Genomic DNA, 25,000 nt, shown 5'->3' on the forward strand with positions numbered 1-25,000 from the left:
ATAAAGTTCAAGTTCAAGTTCAAAGTTAAGTGATATTGTTTCGCATCTAAGCGCGCACTCAGGATAAAAATAAACAATTTCGATGCTGTTTTGTTTTTTTCTTATTTTTATTCAATTATACGATTCAAGGAAAATCTATCATCTGACTCGTGAATTCCGCGTTGAATTCCCCTTGAAAACCAATATCGCGCTCTTTCGTTATAAATCACAGAGGATAAAGTTGTAGCTGAAAAAATGACACGAGGGTCTGAAAACTCACTTGGATTAAACGGAATTTTCAAGTTATCAGTGTTTCGAGAACTACAAGTCAACGGAATTGATGCTCTGTTTTGGGGGAAAGAAAATAGCCGACACTTACATTACAACTTTAAAAAATATTTTGGAAGATGGGATAGAAATAAGTCTAAATACCTGATTTCGGTTGTTCAGAGGTTGGAACGCCAAGAAATCTTTATCTAGCGAATACGTATCGGATAGCATTATCCAACCATTGAACAATCAGCCCCTAGATGTGAACCAATTATCTGTATTATTGCAGTAAAATGATGGATTTGGACAAATTTTACACTACACGGTAATTCTAGTAAACTTTCCCTGGAGACAAATTTTCGCAATACTGATCAACTTACGGTAAAACGTCGAAAACTTGTTTTCGTCAGAAGATTGTAAAAGTCACATTAAATGTTCAATTTTTTTTCTTCAATACAAGTTATCCTCTGAGAATTTTCGAAGATATGCTACTGTTAGAGAAATGTCTGAAAGACTCAAGGCCGGTCATTTAATAAAAATTTAGCCGTTGTTTAACAAAACCCAGCGCATTCCAAACTATCTTCTGAACCGAATCTTTCATTTGAACATTTATTTTTGTGAACAGTGTCAAGAGGGCCGAAAACAGTGGAAACAATGGAAGGACACTTATTTCATTAAATTATCCCTCTCATTGATAATATCTGAGGCCCATTGCCATTGTAAAACCACGGTTTGGTTTAGACCCCTAAGTAACCGACCTTAAAACTTCTAATTTTTCCCGTTTCTGAAAATTGGTAAGCCGAGGCGAAGCTTTACCTGTTTTCCTCCTACTTTGTTATGCTCCTGACTATTTTGTTAAAAGCTCGTGGAAAAGTAAAGGGAAGTATGAAGGTTTCCCGCTAAGGCGAAGACGGTGCCGGAGAAAGTCTATAGTCATTGCCAGGAACTCGCAACTCAACTCGACGGAAGTGGGCGTCACATTCGAAACAATCGTTAGCCGATATTGCTCGTGGGGTGTGGAGCGTGTGTTTACCTAGTTTTGATATTACTGGATAAAGGCCAAGTTTTTTCTTATTTCGCTCCCTTTATTGTTATTAGTGTTTCCTTTCGCTCCCTTTATTATTAGTGGTCGCATTCAATGTCCTCAAGGAACATACCAGCCAAACATTGGCCAGACATCTGAAGAGGCCTGTAAACCATGTCCTAATTTCTTCACCAATTCATCAAAGTATCCTATAGGCCGCGATCAACCAATTGTTAATAAAACTGACTGTCTGCTGGAAGATCCAATTGATACACGTAAAGGTACTTCCTTCACAAATCAATGTTAAAGAGAAGTTTTATTTCTACTTAATTCTTTTTTCGAGTAGGTTTTGAAAAAAGGTCTGCAACCTCCTCAAACTTTCAGTTGAAAAACTGAAAGAAACCTCGACGATAGAAGTCATCTTGTTGGCTTTTAACGCATTCAGCGGGTTTGGGTTTTTGAACTTTTGATTTCATTTTTATTTCTTGACCTAAACTTAAATTTGAATAATTCATTTTCTTTTCTTTTCTTTTATTCAGTTTCAGCCACCACATCATCAGATGTCACCCTAGTTGTCGTAGGCTCAGCAACTGGTGTAATTCTTTTCACAGTCTTGGCTCTTCTTTTGTTAATTTTTATTGCAAAGAAGAGGCGCTGTCCTTGGTTTTCTTCCTTTAGACACAGTCACGATCCAGAGTCTTTCTCATGTCAACCTATTTTGAGGGAGATTGAAGATACAGAAGATGTGGATGGTTCTGAAGCTTTGAACAATTCACCAGAGATAGCCTCGCGGCCAAAGCAGAAAAACAGAGAATTTCTTTTCATCAACCCAACAACAGCTTGAAACTACCTCGTTGTTTGACTCTAATGGTAAAAGCGAGCGAGCAAATGTGTTTTAGAAAAAAAAAAAAGGATTCACTAACTTTTCAAAATATTTTGAATTAGTTTTTGACATTTGATTAACCGTAACGTAATAGAAAGAAGGTTAACATTCCGAGATTTTGACGCTTTCAAAATGATACATTGTAGATCAGTGGGAGAAATTGTTATGGTAAATTTTCTTACGACCAGCGGTTGATGTTTTTCAATATTTACGCTTAAAGGCTAGGCTATTTTCGCGGCTTTACGAGTAGCCAACAACCACAAACAGGTTTACGGTTTTTATTCAGTTGTCTCGCGCAAAAATTAATAGGAGGCAACGACAATTGGAAACAACTTCCGCACCAGGAAACAGCAGGTCCGAAAATAACACAACGTTGCGCTGTAATTATAAATCACTGAGGGTAAAGCTAGTACGTAATGAGGAAATAAGCTGAAGGGTATGAAACTAACCTCGACTGGAAGGAAATTTCGAGTTATCGCAGTTTCGATATACCAAATGTCAACTGAATTGATGCTTTGTTCAGGGAGAAACAGAATGCTAACACATTACAACTTAGATATTTTCGTAGATGCTATAGAAATGGGTTATAATCTGTATCATAACGGTAAAAATTGGATGAATTTGGAGCTTGCGAACACAGAAAGATTTCCGGTTTTAGTTTTGTTTTGTTAATAAACTCGCTGTTGCCGTCTAACCAAAGATTTTCTTTCAGTATGATTGACATTTGACTCTAGTAATGATTTTAGTCGCGAAAATGTTGTATTTCAACCAGTGTTAGTATCAGCGTAAGCTCTCCGAAGAGGATAGGGCGCTAACCTTGTCGGCGAATTACTATCCGCTTCAGAAGTAACTTTTGATTGCTTTGATTATTCTAGGTTATAGTATCTTTTTTCTGGACGCTTTGTCACAAAAGAACACATCTTTATTCAGTTCGAACCTACCGTCCATCGACTAATCAAGTTGTAAAATTACGATTAGAATCGCGTGATTGAATAAAATCTCGCAAATTTAGCGTAAAATTTGCGAGTTAAAAACAAAGCTAAGTGATATTGTTTCGCATCTGAGCGCGCACTCAGGATAAAAACACAGAAAGATTTCCGGTTTTAGTTTTGTTTTGTTAATAAACTCGCTGTTGCCGTCTAACCAAAGATTTTCTTTCAGTATGATTGACATTTGATTCTAGTAATGATTTTAGTCGCGAAAATGTTGTATTTCAACCAGTTTTAGTATCAGCGGAAGCTCTCCGAAGAGGAAGGGCGCTAACCTTGTCGGCGAATTACCATCTGCTACAGAAGTAACTTTTGATTGCTTTGATTATCCTAGGTTATAGTATCGATCTTTTTTCTGGACGCTTTGTCACAAAAGACCACATCTTTATTCAGTTCGAATCTACCGTCCATCGACTAATCAAGTTGTAAATTTACGATTAGAATCGCGTGATTGAATAAAATCTCGCAAATTTAGCGTGAAATTTGCGAGTTAAAAACAAAGCTAAGTGATATTGTTTCGCATCTGAGCGCGCACTCAGGATAAAAATAAACAATTTCGATGCTGTTTTCTTTTTTTCTTATTTTTATTCAATTATACGATTCAAGGAAAATCTATTACCTGACTCGTGAATTCGGCGTTGAATTCCCCTTGAAAACCAATATCGCGCTCTTTAGTTATAAATCACAGAGGATAAAGTTGTAGCTGAAAAAATGACACGAGGGTATGAAAACTCACTTGGATTAAACGGAATTTTCAAGTTATTAGTGTTTCGAGAACTACAAGTCAACGGAATCGATGCTCTGTTTTGGGGGAAAGAAATAGCCGACACTTTACATTACAACTTTAAAAAATATTTTGGAAGATGGGATAGAAATAAGTCTAAATACCTGATTTCGGTTGTTCGGAGGTTGGAACGCCAAGAAATCTTTATCTAGCGAATACGTATCGGATAGCATTATCTAACCAATGAACAATTAGCCCCTAGATGTGAACCAATTATCTGTATTATTGCAGTTAAATGATGGATTTGGACAAATTTTTACACTACACGGTAATTCTAGTAAACTTTCCCTGGAGACAAATTTTCGCAATACTGATCAACTTACGGTAAAACGTCGAAAACTTGTTTCCGTCAGAAGATTGTAAAAGTCACATTAAATGTTCAATTTTTTCTCTTCAATACAAGTTATCCTCTGAGAATTTTCGAAGATATGCTACTGTTAGAGAAATGTCTGAAAGACTCAAGGCGGGTCATTTAATAAAAGTTTAGCCGTTGTTTAACAAAACCCAGCGCATTCCAAACTATCTTCAGAACCGAATCTTTCATCTGAACATTTATTTTTGTGAACAGTGTCAAGAGGGCCGAAAGCAGTGGAAACAATGGAAGGACACTTATTTTATAAAATTATCCCTCTCATTGATAATATCTGAGGCCCATTGCCATTGTAAAACTACGGTTTGGTTTAGACCCCTAAGTATCCGACCTTAAAACTTCTAATTTTTCCCGTTTCTGAAAATTGGTAAGCCGAGGCGAAGCTTTACCTGTTTTCCTCCTACTTTGTTATGCTCCTGACTATTTTGTTAAAAGCTCGTGGAAAAGTAAAGGGAAGTATGAAGGTTTCCCGCTAATGCGAAGACGGTGCCGGAGAAAGTGTATAGTCATTGACAGGAACTCGCAACTCAACTCGACGGAAGTGGGCGTCACATTCGAAACAATCGTTAGGCGTTATTGCTCGTGGGGCGTGGAGCGTGTGTTCAACTAGTTTTGATATTACTGGATAAAAGCCAAGTTTTTTCTTATTTCGCTCCCTTTATTCATCACCAAAGAATCTCACTTGAATACGCAAAAGTCTTTAAGTTTTTTCCTTTGTCTTGACATCGACTTGACAGGCCTTATCATAACGGAAGACGTGTCTTCCGAAAACAAAAAATGCCTAGTCCAAGCTTATTAGAATTACAAGAAATTTACTATATCGCTTAAGCTCTTTACATTTCCCAGGCTGCAAGATCAATTAAAGCGGTACAGCAATCGTGAACAGCCAAATTGGGTACATTCTAATGTGTTCCAGTTGGAAAACGATAACGACGAGCGCCGGGAAGAGTTGGCGCGTGATAAATGGCCATTGTGGATGCCACCGGCTGACCTCCGCCGTTTTTCGCCCTCATGACCGCTTTTTCGCTCGCCGCTGTCTCAGTGAAACGAGAGGAACACACACTAAAGTGAACTATTGAATAGAGAGTTGAAGTCCCCGAGCTCTAAACGACATTACGAAATTCTTACTAGTATTTCTAGTCCTTGACTGTTTACTTAACCAAATGTTGTACATCAAACAATTAAGACCACGTTTAAGGGTACAAACAGATTCGATCCACGTTGCAATGTTTAGTTAACTTCCTTTTATTTATATAATTTACAGTTCCTAACTATTTTGAACTCGCTCTTTTAATTAATTCCTTGATAATGGCGTCAGGAGGTCGCCGAAACGTCGGAACAGTACATCGTTAGTTTTTGCTTGCTTGAGTATTTTTTATGCACCTATTTTTCCATTGTTTTTCTAGAAATAGTCAGATTTCACCCGAGGATTGCGAGGGGTTGTGCTTCCTATCAGAGTTTTCGATTGATCGATTGATTTCGTCATCATTAACTGACACATTGGTTTCCAAGTTAGATTTGCATGACTAGATCCCGGTTCTAGAAAAATTTGCATTCAAGGTTGTGTCTCGTCAAATAAAAAAAACAAACAAAATAATTTTATAGTTCTATATCAATTAAGCGGGTCTGAATAACTATCTTGTCGAAATAATCAAATGTATTCTTTTTACCCTATTCGAAAGTCTACGGATTGGACGTAGAGCAGAATTCGACGTTATCACTTCCGGCTACTCCCGGAAGATAAATGACTAGAATTTGCAAAGTTGTTTTGCTAAGAATTTTAATCAGTGCTAATTATCGAACGTTTTATTTTAGCCTATGATTCTTATTTATATCTGTGTAGTTACGCAAAGGAATCTTGAACTTCGACCAGATCAATCGTGTGGGAAGACGAAAAGGGTGAAAATAAAAATAGGTTCAACTTCCATGATCTCCCTCTCAGTTTAAAAGCGAAGTGCGACAGCTGATAAATTAATTAAAATAGCTCCCTAATGTATTGAACAAAGATCATGTGTCAGACACTTAAACTCATTTCAGAGCCCTAAAATCGTAAATTTTCTCGATTGATAGCGGGTGTATTGCTGCATGCAAAGTAACTGTTCCCATCCCCCATCCCCATCCCTCATCCTCGATCCATCCTTAGAGGACTCCTTAGAGAATAAGACGGATTTCCGGTCTCGCCTCAGACATTTATTTGTCTTACTTCTTCGATATCTCATCAGTTCTGCGTTTGTGTCGCCAGCTCTCCAAGTCTTGCGCTGATCTCTTTAAGAGTGCAGACAAGGAGGTGAAAGTATTATTTTAATTTTCCAAGTTTAACTGACGTTGATAAATTTCTTGCTTTCCATATATCTTGGTTCCAGGCCCTTACAGAAGAAGATTTATAAAACTTAATTGTTAATTCCGTTGCCACTTTCGCTTGGTCACCTTCCACAATCACCGTCGGGAACGTTTTCTTTCGGTTCGCAAAGAGGAAACTGTAAAGCGGACTTGTTAACTAGATTCCTCTACAAGATGCAAGTATTGGTCATCTAAAACTGTTTTAGACATTCGAGCGGGCCCAGAAAGGGAATTTCATACTCTTTCTGATATTTCCAAGAAGTTTAGATAGGATCAGACAAGTCAACCGATCTATGGTTGCGAAAGAACTTCTCTTATTTTCTCTCTTTTGCGGAGTGGGAGTTACCTCAGATGTATTGGAAGAACGGCGACAGAGATCACAATGCCGTAAACAAACAGTATTTTGTCCTTGCAAGGACAGGCGAGGAATGCCTGGCCATGTGCTTGTGGTAACATGTAGTGATCAAAACGATTCCAATATTCTGCTTTGCCAAGGAAAAGCTTTATACTCAGAGGAGTGTGGAAAAGGTGAGCTTGTTTATGTTTCAGTGCAATTCAAGTTGTATGTTAAAATTACAGTGCTACTTTGGCTGATTTGAAATTACTTGTGCACTGTCAAATTATAGTTCCAAGATTAATAATTGATTTGATATCACTTCAAAGCCTTCAAAGGAGAGTAGAGCTCGAGGAATTGCGAAAAATTACGATATTACTGATAAAAAAAATAAGGCATATTTCTTAAGACCTGAAATATGTTGTCCCAGATTCAAGGCCTTAATTTTTTAAGCCCTTACCTTACAGAAGTGATTAACATGTATCTTCCCCCCACAATATCCATACATTACACAGCAAAGAAGTAATGAGAATATTCAAAATTTTTTATATTGTGGTACAATACTTTATTTAGCTTGAAGTTTGCACCTAGCAAAACCAGCTAGTTTACAGGTAATCACAGTCTTTTTGTCCTGATCTAATACCAAATTCTTGTAACTAATTTGCAAGGAAATTTGTAGTAGCTAGAGGGGAGAATAATCAGTTAGATCTTGAGGGTCAAAGAGTTCTTTGTACGGAAGTTTTATTCACATGCAAGGAGAATTTTTTTTCCCCTTAAATTATTGTTGTGATGAATTTACAAGCATGAATTTGTAAACAGGATTTCTGACTTATCATATGGCTGCTTCCCATACCCTCTTTGGATTGTTTTTTTGTGATTCAATAATACTGGTATATTCAGTTCTTTGAATAGTTAAATACTAAACACTTTGATATCATAAATGAAACTGGAGAAGCATTCATTGTTCTTATTTACCTCTTGTACAATTTGCAAATGTAGGACTTAGTCCATTGACTGACCCAATATATTCCTTGTAAAAACATGCTCTGTTTCTCAAAACACAGAATCCTTTTCAAAGCTTCAAATGAAAATTTTCATTTTTGTTTACCCAGTTCCACTGGGCCCTAATCTTCCCCTGGGGAGGGTACTCAAGGAAAGTTTGGTTGTACATGTGTATAGTGGTGTTAAAACTTTAACTCCCCAGAATCAACTAGTCATTCTCCCCACTGAGTGCCAGTATTTGTTGTGAAGTAGGCAAAGGAATTTGGTGTGACATCAAGATAATATTATCTAGCTGATAAGCTTTTCTGTTCTCTTAACCTACTTGTAAGAGAACATACTGGAATCATATGGAATAATTATTTCCTTTTTACTTCTGGGCGATAAAGGGTTAAAACCCTGGCAAGGAAGGCTTTCAGTTTTAGAAGTTGAACTAAATATTTTATGTTTTCATAAAAGTTAGCATGGTATTATCAATTGTAATTAAAGATTGGGATGTGTCAATCAGCTCTTTCTTGACACTTTGATGTCTATTGACTTATAAGGTTGTCAGTCAAAGTTTGAGCTGTAGTTAAGGGTAAATTTGAGCAAAGCTTAAGGGAAAGTCAAATTATTTTGAGTAAACAGGGGGTTTGAGGTAATCAAGTTGGAATTAGTGGGGTTCTACTTTACATTGTTTATATGTCGAGTAGTTTTTGAAATTTGCCACATTAGTGTCCTCATAAAATGGTGTTAAACCAGTTGGGTCAAGGCCAGCATAGGCTTTATATCACTGGTGCAATTGTTGTGTGTTGGTTAACACAGCTGGTTATTTGCATGTTGATTGAACTTTGTTATGTTTTCAATTTGGAATTTCATGTGCATCAAAATACTAGATAACTTGAGAGATTTAGGAGCAAAATGGTAAAGGTGGGGGCAAACTTGTTTTATTGCAGGGAACAAAGGTGGTTGGGCAAACTTACTATGGGATGAAACCTCCAGCCATCTTAGAAATATTTTTCCAATTAATAAAAAGTAATTTTTTAACAAATGTGTTTATGGGCATTGTTATACAGATATTATTTCAAATAGGGTATGTTGTATGGAAAGAGTAATTGGCTACATGCCAATTCTTGTGGATTATCCAGTAGTCTCCTTTATACAGGACAAGGCTCACGGTCACCTGTGTGGCTTATCATATCTCTAGGATAAAAGTGATGAGCCGGCTTTCAAAGGCTTTGCTCAGCCGTAGGCTGACGTTGTATCCCCAGATTTACTTGAATCAAAACAATTTTGATGTTACAAAGTAGTCTCACTGTTTCTCAAAGCATTTTTATGCCACCACATCTTGACAGAAACTAAACAAAAGCTTTGTTTTGTTTTTTGTTTTGTTTTTTTTTTTCGGAAGGGAGATCATTTGATCTGGGGGCATAAATTTTTTTAGTTGGGTGGGGGTGAATGTGCTTCTGGGTTGATGCTGTGGTGGAATTGTGATCTCCACAAGCGGGCAACTTTGTAATTAAAGACAAATTCAATTTTGCAAAGAAAGGTTTCTTGTTCATCTTAGACATTTTAAATGATCAGTAGCTGTGGCTATACAAAGCTTAGTTTGAGTAGCCTGTGGCTATTTCCTTCCTACAAAATTATCTGTACCAACTCTTTTTTTATTTTGAAGTAGTACTGAATCAGTTAACAGCAAAATGAGCAAATCCACATAGTAATGATTAATTATTTGATTGCTTTCTACTGTAGTGAACTTTTCATCAAAGCGGCACAGACGTGACACTGGAAATTGTATGAATGGAATCATACCAGGCTCCCCCCACACCTTAGATAAAGACCCTCAAGCGCTAATGATCAGTGGAAGTATTATAATGCGCGATCTGGATGACAGGCCAACATTTAAATGCCAAGTCCATTCAAATTTTTCAGCAAATATAACTTGGCTGTTTAATGGCAAACCTCTGGAAAAAAAGTGGTATTATTCATTTGCATCTTGCAAACGAAATTTAGAAGTCAAATACATTTCAAAAAGTGACGCAGGAAACTACACATGTGTTGTGACAAATAAGAAGGGGAAACAGGCGTCAGCTCACGCTAAGTTAATTATTGTGAAGGGTAGGTAACCACCTGTAAAGGTTTGTACTGTAATCTTTGGAGCAAGCTTTTCCCCCTCAGAGCTGACACCCACATATAATACAAGACATGTAGCTCAGCCAGGTCATCCCCTAAATTTTGAAGGGATGAACCATTATCCTTAAATTATAGTAGAGACTGAGCAGGCTTAACTGCTACAGTATATTCTAGTGCTATTATATCTTATTAACCAAGCGCGAGGGCCGTACTGGGAGAATATTGGCCCAAGGTCTTGACGGTATGGACCGAGCGCAGCTAGGTCCGTACAAAAAAGACCGAGGGCTGATATTCTTCCTGTACGGTCCCAAGCAAGCTTGGTTAATAAAAGATTTATTATAAAACTGAAGTTCAAAGGGACACAAGTGCGGTATCATTCAGGAACATTCGGGACAGTGCCCGGCCCAATACTGAGAGAATATTGACCGGCAATAGAGCATTTTGATTGGTTGATTTTAGTTATTGGCCCTCTGAATGCCCGAGTCATGAAATAAATAGAGTTATCTCTTTAATGTGTGTCTGATAGGTTTAGGAAACTGTTTTCTTTAATCATGTGAAATGATCTTAGAACTGATACATGCTAAGAGCAAACGAGTCAATTTTAAATTGTTGCTTTTCATTAGCACCCTTCAACACAGAATTAAATGAAACAGGAGATGGTTGCTCCTCTTTGCCCAAGAAAGCAAATAACAATTGGAGATGATAATAATAGGGAATAAAAAAAGCTAAAAATTTGATCTTCCGGGGTATTTATTATGGCAGGGGTATGGTCACCTATTATAAGTCGATCATAAGACATAAAAAAAGTTACAATGTCCACGTGCATGCAGCTGGATAATGGTGGAGAGCCTTGAATTTTTGAAAATGCAGCCAGAGAAAATTGGAAAGTTATTTTTTGGACCTTGAAAAAGGTTTGGACATGAAGACAAAATTTTGAGAGTAAACTGATGCACTAGATTTGAATTATTTTTCCAAGCTGCATCAAGCATACAATTAATGAAGTTCTTGTTACTTTGCTGTGTAAAATCTTTGCGAGACAGCCAAATGTAGGTAAAATTACACATTTAAAGATTTGAGTTGAAGGTGATTCCTCATTATTGCACTGCCCATCCTGTACTGCACATAAAAGTCACATAATCAGGGGCATAAGTGTGCGTGCACTCCAAGAACATGGTGTTATAATTGGTTTTCAACCAATTGACCAGTTAAGAGGTAATAGTGGTAGTCTTTAGTTCTTGAATAAGTATTATAGTGACCTATACTTTTATTGCACAATTTTAGTGTACAAATTGTCCTCTTCAATCTGGAGAAATTCAAAATAAATCATTCATGGGAAAAAAAGATCCAGCTGAAAGTGTGCACAAAGCCTGTTACACGATTATGTAGATTTTGATGTTGAAAACAACAACTTGAGTAACGTTCTGAGTTGAGGTCATTTACAACTGCATTATTTTCCCATATATCAAACTATTCCACGTGCTCAAGACTTTCTACCTATCAAGTTTTTTTTTTCAAGTGTTATGTCAAAAACCCTTGCTCCCAGCTACCACAAAATGTACTGTGAACTGATAAAACGATGCACACGATTAGTGCCAGTACAGGCATAGATTGGTTAAGATTAGCCCATCATATCTTTTCTTGTATTTCTTGAAACAGTCATCGCTAATGAACATTATTACACGACTCGGGCAGTCAGAGGGCCAATAACTAAAATCAACCAATCAAAATGCTCTATTGCCGGTCCAATATTCTCTAAGTATTGGACTGGGCACTGTCCCAAATGTTACCGCACCTGTGTCCCTTTGAACTTCAGTCGTATAATAAATCTCTTATTAACCAAGCTTGCTCAGGACCGTACTGGAAGAACATCGGCCCTCAGTCTTTTTTGTACAGACCTCGCTGCGCTCGGTCCGTACTGTCAAGACCTCGGGCCGATATTCTCCCAGTACGGCCCTCGCGCTTGGTCAATAAGATATATTATTTTATAGAAAGTTTAAAAAAAGTTGTTCAATAACTTATTTTTCTGAGGATCACCTTTAGAGGAGAATGTGGAATTTTTGCAGCAACCTTCTGCAGTGACTCTTCTGTACAGGCTGTAGGTTTAAATATTGTTTGTTACTCTTCAATGAATGTAGGAGAATGAAAAAATTAAAATAGCATAGAAAAAGTATGTAAATTTGCTCACAAATATTTGTTGTTGGTGCTGATATCGATGCAGTGGACTGGAACTGCTGTTCAGGATTACATTGCATGCATTTTATTATCATTGATACTTTAACTTTGGCTTTGATTTAAAGGAAAAGGTTGTTGTAACAATTGATTCTTACAGAGTCCTCTGTTTGATTTTAGTGCTACGTCACCCACATATAATGTCTGTAGGACTGAAACATGACAGTGCAGGTAATTAATAATTGGATCCAGAAGACCTCTGCAGCATACTCAAGAGTGACCAAATAGGAATTTCTCCTTACAGTGTCAATACAATTTCAAGCAGAAGTGAAATGAGAAGAATGAGGAATATCCACCATGTTATACTTTACAACTAGATTATGAATTAGATTCTGGGAGCTGAAAGTATTAGAAACATGTTGCATGTAGAATGAAGAATTGATTGTTAAATTTTGGGAGTTAATTAATCATTGTTGCCTTCCAGTTGTATTACAAAATTTTATGATCCTCATGATTCATGCCATGGACTTCAGATCAAATTTTCCTCTGTCACTGGAAGTTGGAAATTTTAATCTCACAAATTAGCACTCCAACAGACTTCTTTACATGCCGCTTGTTTGGTGTGTTTACCCATTTCAGATCATGTGATAATATTTTAATGGAGAACTGTCTCTTTTAAATTAGGTACACATAAATTACAAAAGATAAAGCTGGGAATTCCCTTGAGACCTGGAATGAGTAAAGAAAACACACAAGCTAAAGGTTCCTAATGCTGCAATCATTTTGGTCACCATAGCAGTTACAGAAAAATGTTGGTAACTAAATTAGCAGTGAGAGGTGCTAATTTGGTAACCTGTGTTTGGAAAACATGAAGGAAGTTGTGATGTTTTGATTACAAGGTGTTAATGCTTCAGAGTCAAATTAGAAAAACATTCTAATTGTTGTCTCACACAAATTTATTTCCTTCTTCTTGAATTCTTAAGGTACAGTTTTCTTTCTTTGAATTTTCTTTTTATTTCCAGGGACTAATTGTTTGTTTCTCCTGGCCACCAAAGGGTGAATTTCGAGTAAGTTTAGCTCAGAGCCATCTAGATATACTTTTTTTAGCTTGTGTGTTTTATTTTCCCATGGGTATCTTAAGGGAACTCCCTTCTTTGGGATTTGTAAATTACTTGTATGTGTACATTGGAAAAACAAAACTTACAAGCTAAAGATAACTGTTGTTTTGAATTATATTGTAGGACCATGTCCAGCCGGTTTTTATTGCCCCCCAGGAGGAAGTGGTCGCATTCAATGTCCTCAAGGAACATACCAGCCAAACGTTAGCCAGACATCTGAAGAGGCGTGTAAACCTTGTCCTTTCTTTACTAACTCGTCAAAGAATTTAGGCCATGTTGGACCAATTTTAGATGAAGCCGACTGTCCGGGAGAAGATCCAAGTAAAGGTACTGGCTCCACAAATTAATGTTAGAGAGAAGAATTTGCCCTTCTTGCTTTTCTGAGTCTGTTTCAAAAAAGGATCCGTAACCTCCTCAAACATTCAGATAAAAAACTGAGACTATAACCTCTGTTTGTGCCTAGGTCTTTTTTATTGGCCGTTGAACCATAATTGTATCTCGTGATTTGAATTTCATATATATTTCTATATTTTTTTTACATGTGTAATTTAAATTACTCATTTCCTTTTCCATCTTTTCACCAGAGATTACAGCATCAACAGATGTCACCAAGATTGTCATAGGAACGGCTATTGGTGTGGTTATCATCATAGCCTTAGTTTTTTCATTGTTATTTAACGCAAAAAAGAAGCGTTTGCTGTGGTTCTCTTCCTTGGGACACAGACATGATCCAGAGTGTTACACGTGCCAGCCAATATTAAATGGAGATACAGAAAATGCTGAAGGTGCTGAGGTTTTGAAAACGTTGCCAGAAATAGGTATTTTATCAGTAAATTTTTTATTGCAATGTTTAACTTAATTACAATAAATTATCATACTCATACCCAGTTGGCCCCGGTTATTCAAAGAGTGTATAGCGGCGCTCGTCCACCGCTAGCTGGACCACACAAAATCCACTGATAACAACGTACCGCACCAAATTTCTTTGGAAACGCCTCCTTCTTTATTATTGTATTATACCGTGAAACTAAAAATTGAGTTAAGAAATTAGGGACATGGAAATAGAGAAATGCTTGAGGTAAATCAAACTTACATTATTGCCGGATCTGGCAAGAGTTGATATCGATTGAACTTTCCCTTCCTTTCTTTAACTTATTTCTTTCCTCACGAGCACGAGTGCTTACCAAAAACTGATCAAAAGGGCCTTTTATCAAACAAGAGCGCGTGACGAGCCACCTAGTGTGACTTAAAGATTATTAACCAAATCAAACAATGAACAGAAACTCGTACTGTACGGTGCTGCACAAATCTGGTTAGGTGGAAAAGGAGGAGTGTGGAAAATGAGGAGTGTGGAAAAGGAGGAGTGTGGAAAAGGAGGAGTGTGGAAAAGGAGGAGTGTGGAAAATGAGGAGTGTGGAAAATCAGGAATGTGGAAAACGAGGAGTGTGGAAAACGAGGAGTGTGGAAAACGAGGAGTGTGGAAAACGAGGAGTGTGGAAAACGAGGAGTGTGGAAAACGAGGAGTGTGGAAAACGAGGAGTGTGGAAAACGAGGAGTGTGGAAAACGAGGAGTGTGGAAAACGAGGAGTGGAAAATGAGGAGTGGAAAATGAGGAGTGGAAAATGAGGAGTGTGGAAAATGAGGAGTGTGGAAAATGAGGCGTGTGGAAAATGAGGCGTGTGGAAAATAAGGAATGTGGAAATGAGGAATGTGGAAAATGAGGAATGTGGAAAATGAGGAATGTGGAAAATGAGGAATGTGGAAAATGAGGAATGTGGAAAATGAGAAGTGTGGAAAATGAGGAATGTGGAAAATGAGGAATGTGGAAAATGAGGAGTGTGGAAAATGAGGAATGTGGAAAATGAGGAATGTGGAAAATGAGGAAAATGAGGAGTGTGGAAAATGAGGAGTGTGGAAAAGGAGAAGTGTGGAAAATGAGGAGTGTGGAAAATGAGGAGTGTGGAAAAGGAGGAGTGTGGAAAACGAGGAGTGTGGAAAACGAGGAGTGTGGAAAACGAGGAGTGTGGAAAACGAGGGGTGTGGAAAACGTGGAGTGTGGAAAACGTGGAGTGTGGAAAACGAGGTGTGTGGAAAACGTGGAGTGTGGAAAATGTGGAGTGTGGAAAATGAGGAGTGTGGAAAATGAGGAGTGTGGAAAGTGCGGAGTGTGGAAAATGTAGAGTGTGAAAAACGTAGAGTGTGAAAAGGAGGAGTGTGGAAAATATGGAGTGTGGAAAATGGGAGTGTGGAAAATGCGGAGTGTGGAAAATGTGGAGTGTGGAAAAATGTGTAATTTTATAAGAGAACTAGTGGGCAGCACACAGCAACTTGTCTTATAGTATTGGGTTTATTAATGCACCGGTTTCGACTTCATCAGGATAAAACTACAAAATACATAGGAACTTATTTTATATACTACACCTTATCAGAACATGTCACGTTCCTAGTTTGGGTGTGAACAACAAAACACCCACCAGAATAACCACAGGATATGATTAAAATCCTGTGCTAAAAGGTGCTTTTGGGGCTTCACGGTTTTAACGTTAAAAACGAAAAGGTAAATGGTAAACAAAAGAATCAAACGAGTGAAACGTTACTCTCAGTATGTTGTAGCTGAAGCATAGCATTTTTTCACTTTTTTCGAGTGTGAAAAACGCGGAGTGTAGAGTGTATATAAAGTAAAAGGACATAAAAATATATACATGCATAAAAATTATCTTACCAGGGTAATACTGTTATTGTCTGCAAGCAAAATATCAACCTCGCGCTGATGTTGTTTTCTTTGGCTAGTTAGCCGTGAATATTATGAATTGACAGAAAGCGTCTGGAAAATATTTTTGGTCACGTTCGAAAAGGTGTTACCGTTAACACCTAAATGGTGCAAATCTTGCAAAATACGTTACTTGTAAGCCATGGGTAGATTCAATTGAATTTGCATATTCACAGGTGAGTACAAGTTCGCATTGATCTCCACCTGATCCACACTGTCCACGTGTTTTCGCGTTGATTTTTTTATTACCCATTTTATACGGTGCTCTTTACATAGCTCCAAAATAAAATGCAATGATCCATCGCTTTCTTAAAGAGCATGGACCGCTTGTTGTTATTGACTGTAATGTTTCACTCGTTTGATTGTTCGATTCTTTTGTTTACCTTTTTGCGTTCTTTTAAGCTTGAAAAAGTAATTTACGGTTTAGTAGTGAAAACGCAATGATGCATCACCTTCAAGGAAATGGAGTGCTTGTTACTGTTGTTCATATCGTTAAAACCTACTCCTTACCCACACTCCGCATTTTCCACACTCCATATTTTCCACACTCCATATTTTCCACACTCCTCGTTTTCCACACTCCCTATTTTCCACACTCTACGTTTTTCACACTCTACATTTTCCACACTCCGCACTTTCCGCACTTTCCGCACTTTCCACACTCCTCATTTTCCACCTAACCCATAAATCTCTATCCGGTGGATAGCCTGGTGAGTTTTACTCTCTCTTATCCGTTGGATAGCGTTATCCGTGCCCTTAATTTATACAAATGTACCCTAATGATTTAGCATCTGAAGAAAATACTAATTAAAAAATGCTATTTAGTCTGTTATGTAACCCCAGCTCCCTTTCAGGTATTTAATTTTAAAAAGTAGAGATTACGTTGTTATGGTGGTCATTTAGTTCTTTAGTATCCAATCACTATGTAAACCTCCCCTCCCCTCCCCTCCCCTCCCTTTCCTTTTCAGTTACTGACATTTGATCAGCATGCTTTTTTTCGTGAATTCAGCCATCCGTGCAAATTTGTCTCCCTTAAGTTCAGTTTGTTAACTAGAATCTTATTCATTTTGCCTCACTGCATTTTTGTCACATCCTTACCTGGGTTGTTGCTTTGTTAAGTTGTTTTTTTTTTCCATTTTTACTTATTTTTTCATTCTGTATTTTCCTTTATATTAGTGAGATATTCACTTCTTCCTTTGTGAGTGCATCAAAATGAATTTAAAAAGCTGTGGTTTAAGTATGTGTTGTGCATCTATCAAAAACGTGGTTGGAACATGACACATGGTTTGACTTTTTTCAGATTATGAAGCAAAGCATGATGTGTTTATATGCTACTGTTACAAAGATGTTGACTGGGCGAAAGAACTTCTTGCTGAGCTCGAAAAACGAGGATTCAAGTGTTGTATTGACTTTAAGAACTTCACTGTTGGAGAAACAATAGTGCAAAACATTGCTGAAGCAATTTGCTTCAGTAAAAAAACAATTGCAGTACTTTCTCCAGACTTCATTAAGAGTGATTGGTGTAAAGATGAGCTACACAAGGCGCTTTCCAGGGTGCGATATCATCAGGTTGTACCAGTTATGTACAAGCACTGTGAAATACCCTTTGCTCTTCGAGACACAACCTACCTGGATTGGGAAAACTGTAATGTGAAACCCTACTTCTGGGAACAGCTTGAAAAGGCTTTAAGGAAGCCAAATGGCGAGGCGTAGGTAAGCAGACGACTTCAAAACGGAAATCAAACCTCGGAAGTCTCTGCCCGTGTATAGACCATGGCAGAGCCAGGTGGACACAAGTAGGACTTTTTTCTACATAGCATATGTTATGCAACTTGAACTAGCTATAGTGTCGTGTACTAACTTACAAAGTTTAAATTGTTGCTTAAATCATTTGTTCTGCGTATAAATACGATTTTGCACCTTCTCCCTTGTTCAGCAGAGAAGTAGAGGCAGGTTTCCCTAGTCAATAAGTTCTTTAGAGATTAAGATTTACAAGACCCCTTTTGAGAAATAGGCTTCATTGGAAGGGAGCTTTCTTGGAGTTCATGCGCATTTCTTGAACAAATATTTAGTAATTTTTGAGAGTCCCCTATACTGGAAACTGAAAAAATTTCTAAGATCAACCAGTTCATCACTGACAAAAAACTGCTCAATGAGTCGATGGCTTTTACCGCTAACGGTGAAAAATATCTTGGCCATTCTTCGGCTAACGGTTAATTTTCTTTCTATTACGTTACAGTTAACCTATTGTCAAAAACTAGCTCAAAGTATTTTGAGGGGGGCATTGGGGTCTCTTAGAAACCGCAAAACCGCAAAAAAATTCGATCAAAACCGAAAACCGCATGTAAAACCGTCTAAACCGATAAATTTGCACATCTCAGGGCATAGGATAAAACCGGGACTGGACTCTGGACTGGACTCTGGACTGGACTGGACTGGACCCTGGACCCTGGACTCTGGACTCTGGACTCTAATTTTACTTTTACTGTAATCAGTATGGACAAAATTACGAACAACTATGCGCATCACTCTGCGATTAATTTAGTCAATTAATCGACCGGTTTCGTCTTCGAGTGAGACTTCATCAGGATAAACTACAAAATAAGTTTGCGTGTAAACAACAAAACACCCGCAAGTATTTTCGCACAGGATATGATAACATTCTCTGCTAGAAAGTGGTTTTTTAAGGTGTTTTTGGGGCTCACGTTTTTAACCTTAAATTCAAAACCTTGTAGAAAACTACTTTTTGCGAAATCGAAATGAGCTATGTGCTCACATAGATATTTCTATCAACGAAATGAAAAGCAAACCTGTGCGACTTTGAAAGGACATTGCCATTTATACCATTTTACAATGTCACATTTCATTTAAAAAAAACCGTGTAGACCGTATACATCTCGTATATAGTAACCAGTACCGAAACTCATCTTTTTTCCAGCACTTCGAGCAGTTACGGTAACCGGAATTGTTTCATCGAGTTTTTACAAGCAATGACAAATTTATCAGTTTTTTAAGCTAGTAAAACCGCTGGTAAAACCGCATACATAGATTAACACTCTGATTGTCAAACAAACCGATGTCACAGGAAATTAGTGGCCACGAATCATTGAAGAATGTGTAAAACAAAACTGGAACTTTGTCAAGTTAGCTAAAGTTATCTTACCACTCCGGACTTACGTATCTGGGTCTGCATATCCGTTGCCATTCCTGTTAATGCAGCCACACGTAACTGAAATACTGTCGGCGGTTATCTCAATTTTACCTTAAGCAGTTTTAATTTAAGCAGAAACAAAACGCGAAGCACTTGTTAAACTTGAAATGTAGTATTATGGTAATGAAATCGAGAAATACTCAAGAATTGACTACTTTTACTTTAGAGGGGTGCAGTCTATTTCTTTAGAAACGTGTAATGTCACTTGCTTGTTCAATGTTGAAAATGACAACATTGGAATCTTTCTACACGTGAGAGTCTGCTAAAACAGTGAACTTAACCTTTACTTTTTTCCACTAATGACCTTTGTTTACACGATATCTCGTTCAGTTCGTACTAAACTGGTTAAAACTTTGGCGTAAAAAATCTATTCTATTGAAATTTATTCAATACATGCCACTTAGGCAATTGATCAAATGTGAGAAACTAACTCCCTGTAAATTTAACGAGAGCCATCCCTTAAACGGACACTGTCACGACGGTATATGCGCCAGTCTTTCGAATCGACATTCAAAATTCAAGCTTGAATTTTTTAAGTTACACTGTGAATAGCAAGATGGCGTCGAAAGGTGGCAGTGGTCACAGTGGAAAACTAATGCACTCGGAACGGAAAAGGATCTCCACCTAGTCTCTCTCGCCGTTTTCAGTCTCGTTCCAGACTTTTCCTTTACTGCTCGCACGTTTCTAATACGTGAAATGCGGAGTTTTGGCACTTATGAGAGGGTTAGGGGAATTTGCAGCTCCTTCACAACGTGCTCCCTGTGAACTTGTTTTAAATGGGAATATAAAGCATTTGGAATATATACCAAGAACGGTATAAACGCTGGTTGCATCAACCTGACGCAATTGGCCATACAATGAAAGTAAACGTTTGTTAACTGGCCTCGTTTCTGAACCCCATTCTGCCAATACTGCCTCTTTGTAGCACTGCAAATAACCAAATCATGAGGAGGAGGAGGAATTGTAAGCCGATTGTCATTTACAGATACATGTTTTAGCAGCTGGCCACGCCCGTAACATTTCTTCACCAACGGATTGCAAAACTGCAGCAGAGCAAGTTGGTAAGCCCCTTCCGGCATGCGTGGTGGAGAAAGAAGAGCATCAGGACTGGGCTGTTCATCCTACGAAGAAAAAAATAGATTGTATAACAACAAAAGAAATAGACTAAGAGAAGGTCCAATGAACTCATATGAATTCCCGTACAGCGACATTAGTATATATTCTCTTGTTTATTCAGGCTCGAGTAATAATTGATAACATATAAATGTTACACCAGTTATAGCTAGGGCTTTTGAGAAAGTCGTCTTCAATGCGCATGCGCGTGACGTAGTAGAGGAGAACCTGACTGCCTCGCAGTTTGCGTACAGGGAGGGCGGCAGCTGTACGGACGCGCTCATCGCCATACAGCATGCGGTAAATCGGTACCTTGACAATCCACAGTGTACAGCCGTTGGACTCTATGCGATGGACTTCAGTAAGGCTTTTGATTCGGTAAAACATGACTTGTTATCTGTCAAACTTAAACAGATAGGTTTGAGTCCTTACATTACCAATTGGTATCTGAGTTTTTTGGGAGGGTAGGAAGCAGAGACTGTTGTATGATGGATTTGTCGGGCAATGGAAAGATGTTAATAAGGGTACCACGCAAGGAAGTGTGAGCGGCCCCCATTTGTTTACCAATTGAGCTAACCGCCTCCCGGTTAGCTCAATTGGTTAAGCGCCGGACTGTTGTGCGGGAGGTCGAGGGTTCGAGCCCCGGCCGGACCAACACTCAGGGTCTTAAAATAATTGAGAAGAATATGCTACCTTTCTATAACATCGATCAAGAAATGGTTAGATATTCTAGTCTTCTCGGATAGGGACGAATAAATGGAGGTCCCGTCTCCTGCAACTATTAATTAGTTAATCTGGTTAGGCAGGGGACGTTAAAGAACCCACTTCACGAGATTACTGTGATGTGGTCTGGCCTGGTTACTGGGAATAGGTGGGAGGGGGCATCTGTTATATTCGCTTTTCATTTGATTGTAAACTGCTTAGCAGTCTGGTAAAGTCCCCCGTACAGTGTTGTAAAGCGCCATGAGTTTAAGATATGAGCGCTATATACATACAAGTTATTATTTATTATTATTATATTCCTTAATGATCTAGAGATAAGTTTGAATGGTAAAGATATTCTGTTTAAGTATGCTGATGATACTAGTATTGTTTCCCCCGTGTGGAAAGAACAGGATAACTCAATGGATATAGTAAGAGCATTTATGGAATGGTCAGAGAAGAACTGTATGTCTAGTAATAGTAAAAAATGCAAGGAGCTAGTTATCAGAAAGAAAAGCTGTACGAATATTTTTACGCCAGTTTTCGGCATTCCACAAACTTGGCCCAACTGGGCCCAGATTTTTAAGTGGCCAAACTGATAAACAGGTAGCTGCCAGTATCCCCTAAGTTATAGGGAAAAACAATTATCCTTAAATTATAGTACAGACTGAGCAGGCATTGTAGGGCAGTGTTATTTTTGTTGAAGTATTAAGCAAAATGAGATTGAGTAGAGAACTTCGAATTGGCCCTCGTATATGGTTATTAAGCTTTTACTCATTACGAGCCGTGAAAGAAAAAGGTGGTAAATGAAAATAGCGGAGAAATGAAAACAGTAGCTTGCAAAAAGTTTCTGTTGGTGCTGACTCAGTGGACTGGAAGTGCATTCTATCATTATCAGTAATACTTATACTTGGCTTTCAGTTCGAGGAAAAGTTTAGCATTTGATTCCTAAAGAGTCTTCTGTTCTAATTTTTAGTGAGACACGGTCCTCCAGTGATAGAGTATGCAAAACTTGAACGTTGGAACACAGCCTACATTGGAACCACAGTCAACATTACTTGTAAAATCCAAAGCCCTCTTGAGGCTAACGGAAAGTTTTCGAAGAATAGTAAACAGATCAATGAGGATGATGAAGAACTGAAGTATGAATATCATTATATACATGTACCAGAAAAAGATAAAGCTAACTTCTTAACCTTACTTACTAAACTGGAAGTTAAGAACGTCACAGTGGAAGATGCTGGAAACTACACATGTAAAGCTTTTCAAGATGATAACCAGAAATCAAGTACAACATTCTTTCTTAAAGTTGGTAAGCAAACTACTCTCTTACGTTTATTTAATATTATGTGTATACAGTAAACATCTACTCTGTTAAAAACACTGACTCCATGGACTACCCAATGGACCAACCCTTTGCGTCTTTGTATTTCGCCAGCCACAGCACTTACTACGAATGTTAGCCGATTATTCTAAACATTTAAAGTCGTTGTTCGCGAAAACGCTTCCCTCGATCAGTATTGATCATGAAGTGAGGCGAGAAATCAATAACATTCACTGTTTCGTTCTTTAGGATAGAGATTGACCCAGACATCAACCATGCACATCAGAACTGAATTCTTCACAAGAAGCCATCTATAGATTCAGTGGTACATGTAGTTTACAGCCGGCACAACAACACGGCATGCTGTACAACTTGACTCGTTGCTATCACTCTAAGTAAGAGCTAACGTGTTTACAAACGTGAATGATTTGAAGCTCGAAGCAGAAGCGCTTTGCTATATCATTGAAGTGGACAAATAATATACGGCGATGAAACTAAATAAACTACGGAAACGATTTATTGCCATTTCCCGCGCCAAATCGAAGTCGATTTGTGACTTTTCACTAAAAAGTAGTGCATGTAAACAACGAAGGCACGTGAAATGTAAGTTCTTTAAAACCGGAACGCATTCAAAATAGGAATTTTTAGGATGATTCGGGCCATTTTGGGTAGGCTAAAGAATAGGGTTCAGGCTTTTCACCTTCTGGAACACTTGTTCGCCTGGATTATATCAGTATCATGATCTGACTAAATCATTTGGAGTTTTCAGAAAATAGCTGTCTTGAATTTTTTTCAATTTGTTTCTGCTATCTTCCTGCTCGGTTTCAAAATGTCATGATCTTCATGACTCATGCTCGGAATTACTTCAGATCCAGTTTTCCTCTGTTCTGAATTCACAATGTTGCATGGTTTTGGTACTTCAATTAAAGTGCTACTGAAACGAAATTTTCGTATCTGAAATTTTTGCTCTAACCTGAAGTTTTGAATATGGTGATCATCATGAGATAATTTGTTTTGGCCAAAAAGAGGCGAAAGATATCTTTTTTAACCGTTCAAATCAAAAATTTTACACAAAACCATGTCCGGGCTCTAGAACCGAGCGAAATGGATTGATGACGTCACTGGTTGTGTTCACTCCGATAGCGTCGTTTATTTCACTCACTGTTTGTTTGTATTCGTGGGCGAAGGAGATGGCAGATATTGAAGTTTTGTCAAGTGAATCTTCTTCTGAACGAAGCGAAGTTGTCTCCAGTAGCGAAGAGGAAGATGATGCCGTAAAATGGGGTTGACAGGCCTACACGACTCCCCAGCGTGTGTTTAGAGTAGCCCATTCAAAGTTTAGCCTCACGAGTACGTCTTTGAGCGACCGCCCTCTTTTGTAAGATACGAGCGGCGGATTTTTGTATAGTTCGCTCAGTAGTGGTTGTGTTTCTATTAAATGCCAGTTTTTCATGAGAATTTGCTTTTTGTGCGGCACTGAGTACGCACATCAGGGATTGAGTCTTTTTCGAATCGTTCGCCTTTGTAGATGTACAGCTATTTTTTTGACTGTCTCAATCGTTAAGTTGTCTTCATTGCTTTCAGCTTGCGCCACGCTCGCTGATTCGATCGTACTACAGTTCTTCGTGTTCAGTGTTCCAGCCGTTTTGGCTCGTTTTCTTTTCTTTATTTCGGTATTAAAACGACCGATTTCACGTTCATAGAAGCACATGATCGCCTTTACTGTTTCTTGCTCCGCGTTGTTAAGGATTTGCTTTATCTCATTTTTGAAATCCTCGTCTGCTCTTATTTTGGCCCTCGCCCTATATTGTAGGGATTCTGGGAATATTCTGCTAGGCATTTGGTACAGAGGAATTTTTCGTTATCCTCAGACTTGCCGAGTAGATCATCTTCAGTGGCGGTGTCGTATGAGGCTTCCATGTTTTCTTCATTCTCTGAATGGCATTGCTTTGGCCCGGGGCGTTTAGTAGCCCATCTGCCGTTATAATGTCTTTCGAAATTTTCTGTAGATGGTCAGGGAAGACCGCGGTTTCGATCTTAATCTTGTGGATCTCGTCAGTTGCCGATTAACTAAATAGACTGGTAGAGATTCGTTCTCGGTATCAGTGGGGAATTTTGCTCCCTATCCAGGCGAACCTCTCGCAGATAGCCAAGATGCCGATATGGCCGCCGATGAAGAAGACGAGGATGGCATTTTGCCCGAAATCCTCCTTTGCGGCTTCCCAGCATGCAAGCCACACTCCATACTTTTACCCTTCTTTCACAGAAGTACACAACCAGTGACGTCACAGGGCTGTTTTGGCCGCGCCAAGATGGCCGCCAATTTTGATCTCAGCCGGTCAACTTCGAATGGTTAAAAATATGCTTTCCGCTATGCGTTGGCCCCAAAAAAGTACACAGCGTTTGCAAATAACGCGTACGTTCAAACTCTATTATATTGCAAAAATCTCGGATATGAAAATTACGTTTCAGTAATCATTTGGTCATAGTGGTGAGTAGAGAAAAAATA

At 38.4% G+C, this 25,000-nt stretch overlaps 2 protein-coding genes and 2 long non-coding RNA genes across 5 annotated transcripts in view; 3 read left to right on the forward strand and 1 right to left on the reverse strand.

The window, feature by feature from the left end:
• The window catches only part of LOC148716833 (uncharacterized), an 8,768-nt gene extending 3,784 nt beyond the window's left edge, over positions 1-4,984 (reverse strand). The window contains exons 1-2 of the long non-coding RNA XR_015995456.1: positions 4,689-4,984; positions 1,066-1,986 (exon numbers count right to left, since the gene is read on the reverse strand). This is a non-coding gene — a long non-coding RNA (uncharacterized LOC148716833). The remainder of the gene's footprint in view (positions 1-1,065; positions 1,987-4,688) is intronic.
• On the forward strand, positions 1,422-6,224 carry LOC148716834 (uncharacterized). 2 transcript variants are annotated; one of them, XR_015995458.1, is made up of 3 exons: positions 1,422-1,554; positions 1,813-2,143; positions 5,146-6,224. It is a non-coding gene; the product is annotated as an uncharacterized LOC148716834 (long non-coding RNA). The 2 variants fall into 2 exon arrangements; XR_015995457.1 differs by lacking the exon at positions 5,146-6,224 and having other exon boundaries at positions 1,813-2,855.
• Positions 6,225-6,401: 177 nt separating this feature from the next.
• LOC148716835 (uncharacterized) lies at positions 6,402-19,517 on the forward strand. The gene is made up of 7 exons (XM_088745353.1): positions 6,402-7,167; positions 9,704-10,069; positions 12,434-12,484; positions 13,495-13,698; positions 13,956-14,189; positions 17,442-17,854; positions 18,523-19,517. The coding sequence occupies exons 1-6, from the start codon at positions 6,933-6,935 to the stop codon at positions 17,852-17,854; spliced, it is 1,503 nt and encodes a 500-aa protein (XP_088601479.1). The 5' UTR covers positions 6,402-6,932; the 3' UTR covers positions 18,523-19,517.
• Positions 17,807-25,000, forward strand: part of LOC148716836 (uncharacterized) — a 15,679-nt gene continuing 8,485 nt past the window's right edge. The window contains exons 1-2 of the mRNA XM_088745355.1: positions 17,807-17,937; positions 22,144-22,479. Of these exons, the coding sequence (XP_088601481.1) occupies position 17,937; positions 22,144-22,479 (337 nt within the window). The 5' untranslated portion in view covers positions 17,807-17,936. The remainder of the gene's footprint in view (positions 17,938-22,143; positions 22,480-25,000) is intronic.

Source organism: Stylophora pistillata, chromosome 14 (assembly GCF_964205215.1).
Source record: "Stylophora pistillata chromosome 14, jaStyPist1.2, whole genome shotgun sequence".
NCBI lineage: Eukaryota > Metazoa > Cnidaria > Anthozoa > Scleractinia > Pocilloporidae > Stylophora > Stylophora pistillata.

Excerpts from the sequence above, each read along its gene's own strand:
- LOC148716835 (XM_088745353.1), top strand. The coding sequence starts at position 6,933 with ATGGTTGCGAAAGAACTTCTCTTATTTTCTCTCTTTTGCGGAGTGGGA. Across the intron at positions 7,168-9,703 it reads CTCAGAGGAGTGTGGAAAAG|TGAACTTTTCATCAAAGCGG; the intron begins GTGAGCTTGTTT and ends TTTCTACTGTAG. Across the intron at positions 12,485-13,494 it reads ACTGAAACATGACAGTGCAG|GACCATGTCCAGCCGGTTTT; the intron begins GTAATTAATAAT and ends ATTATATTGTAG.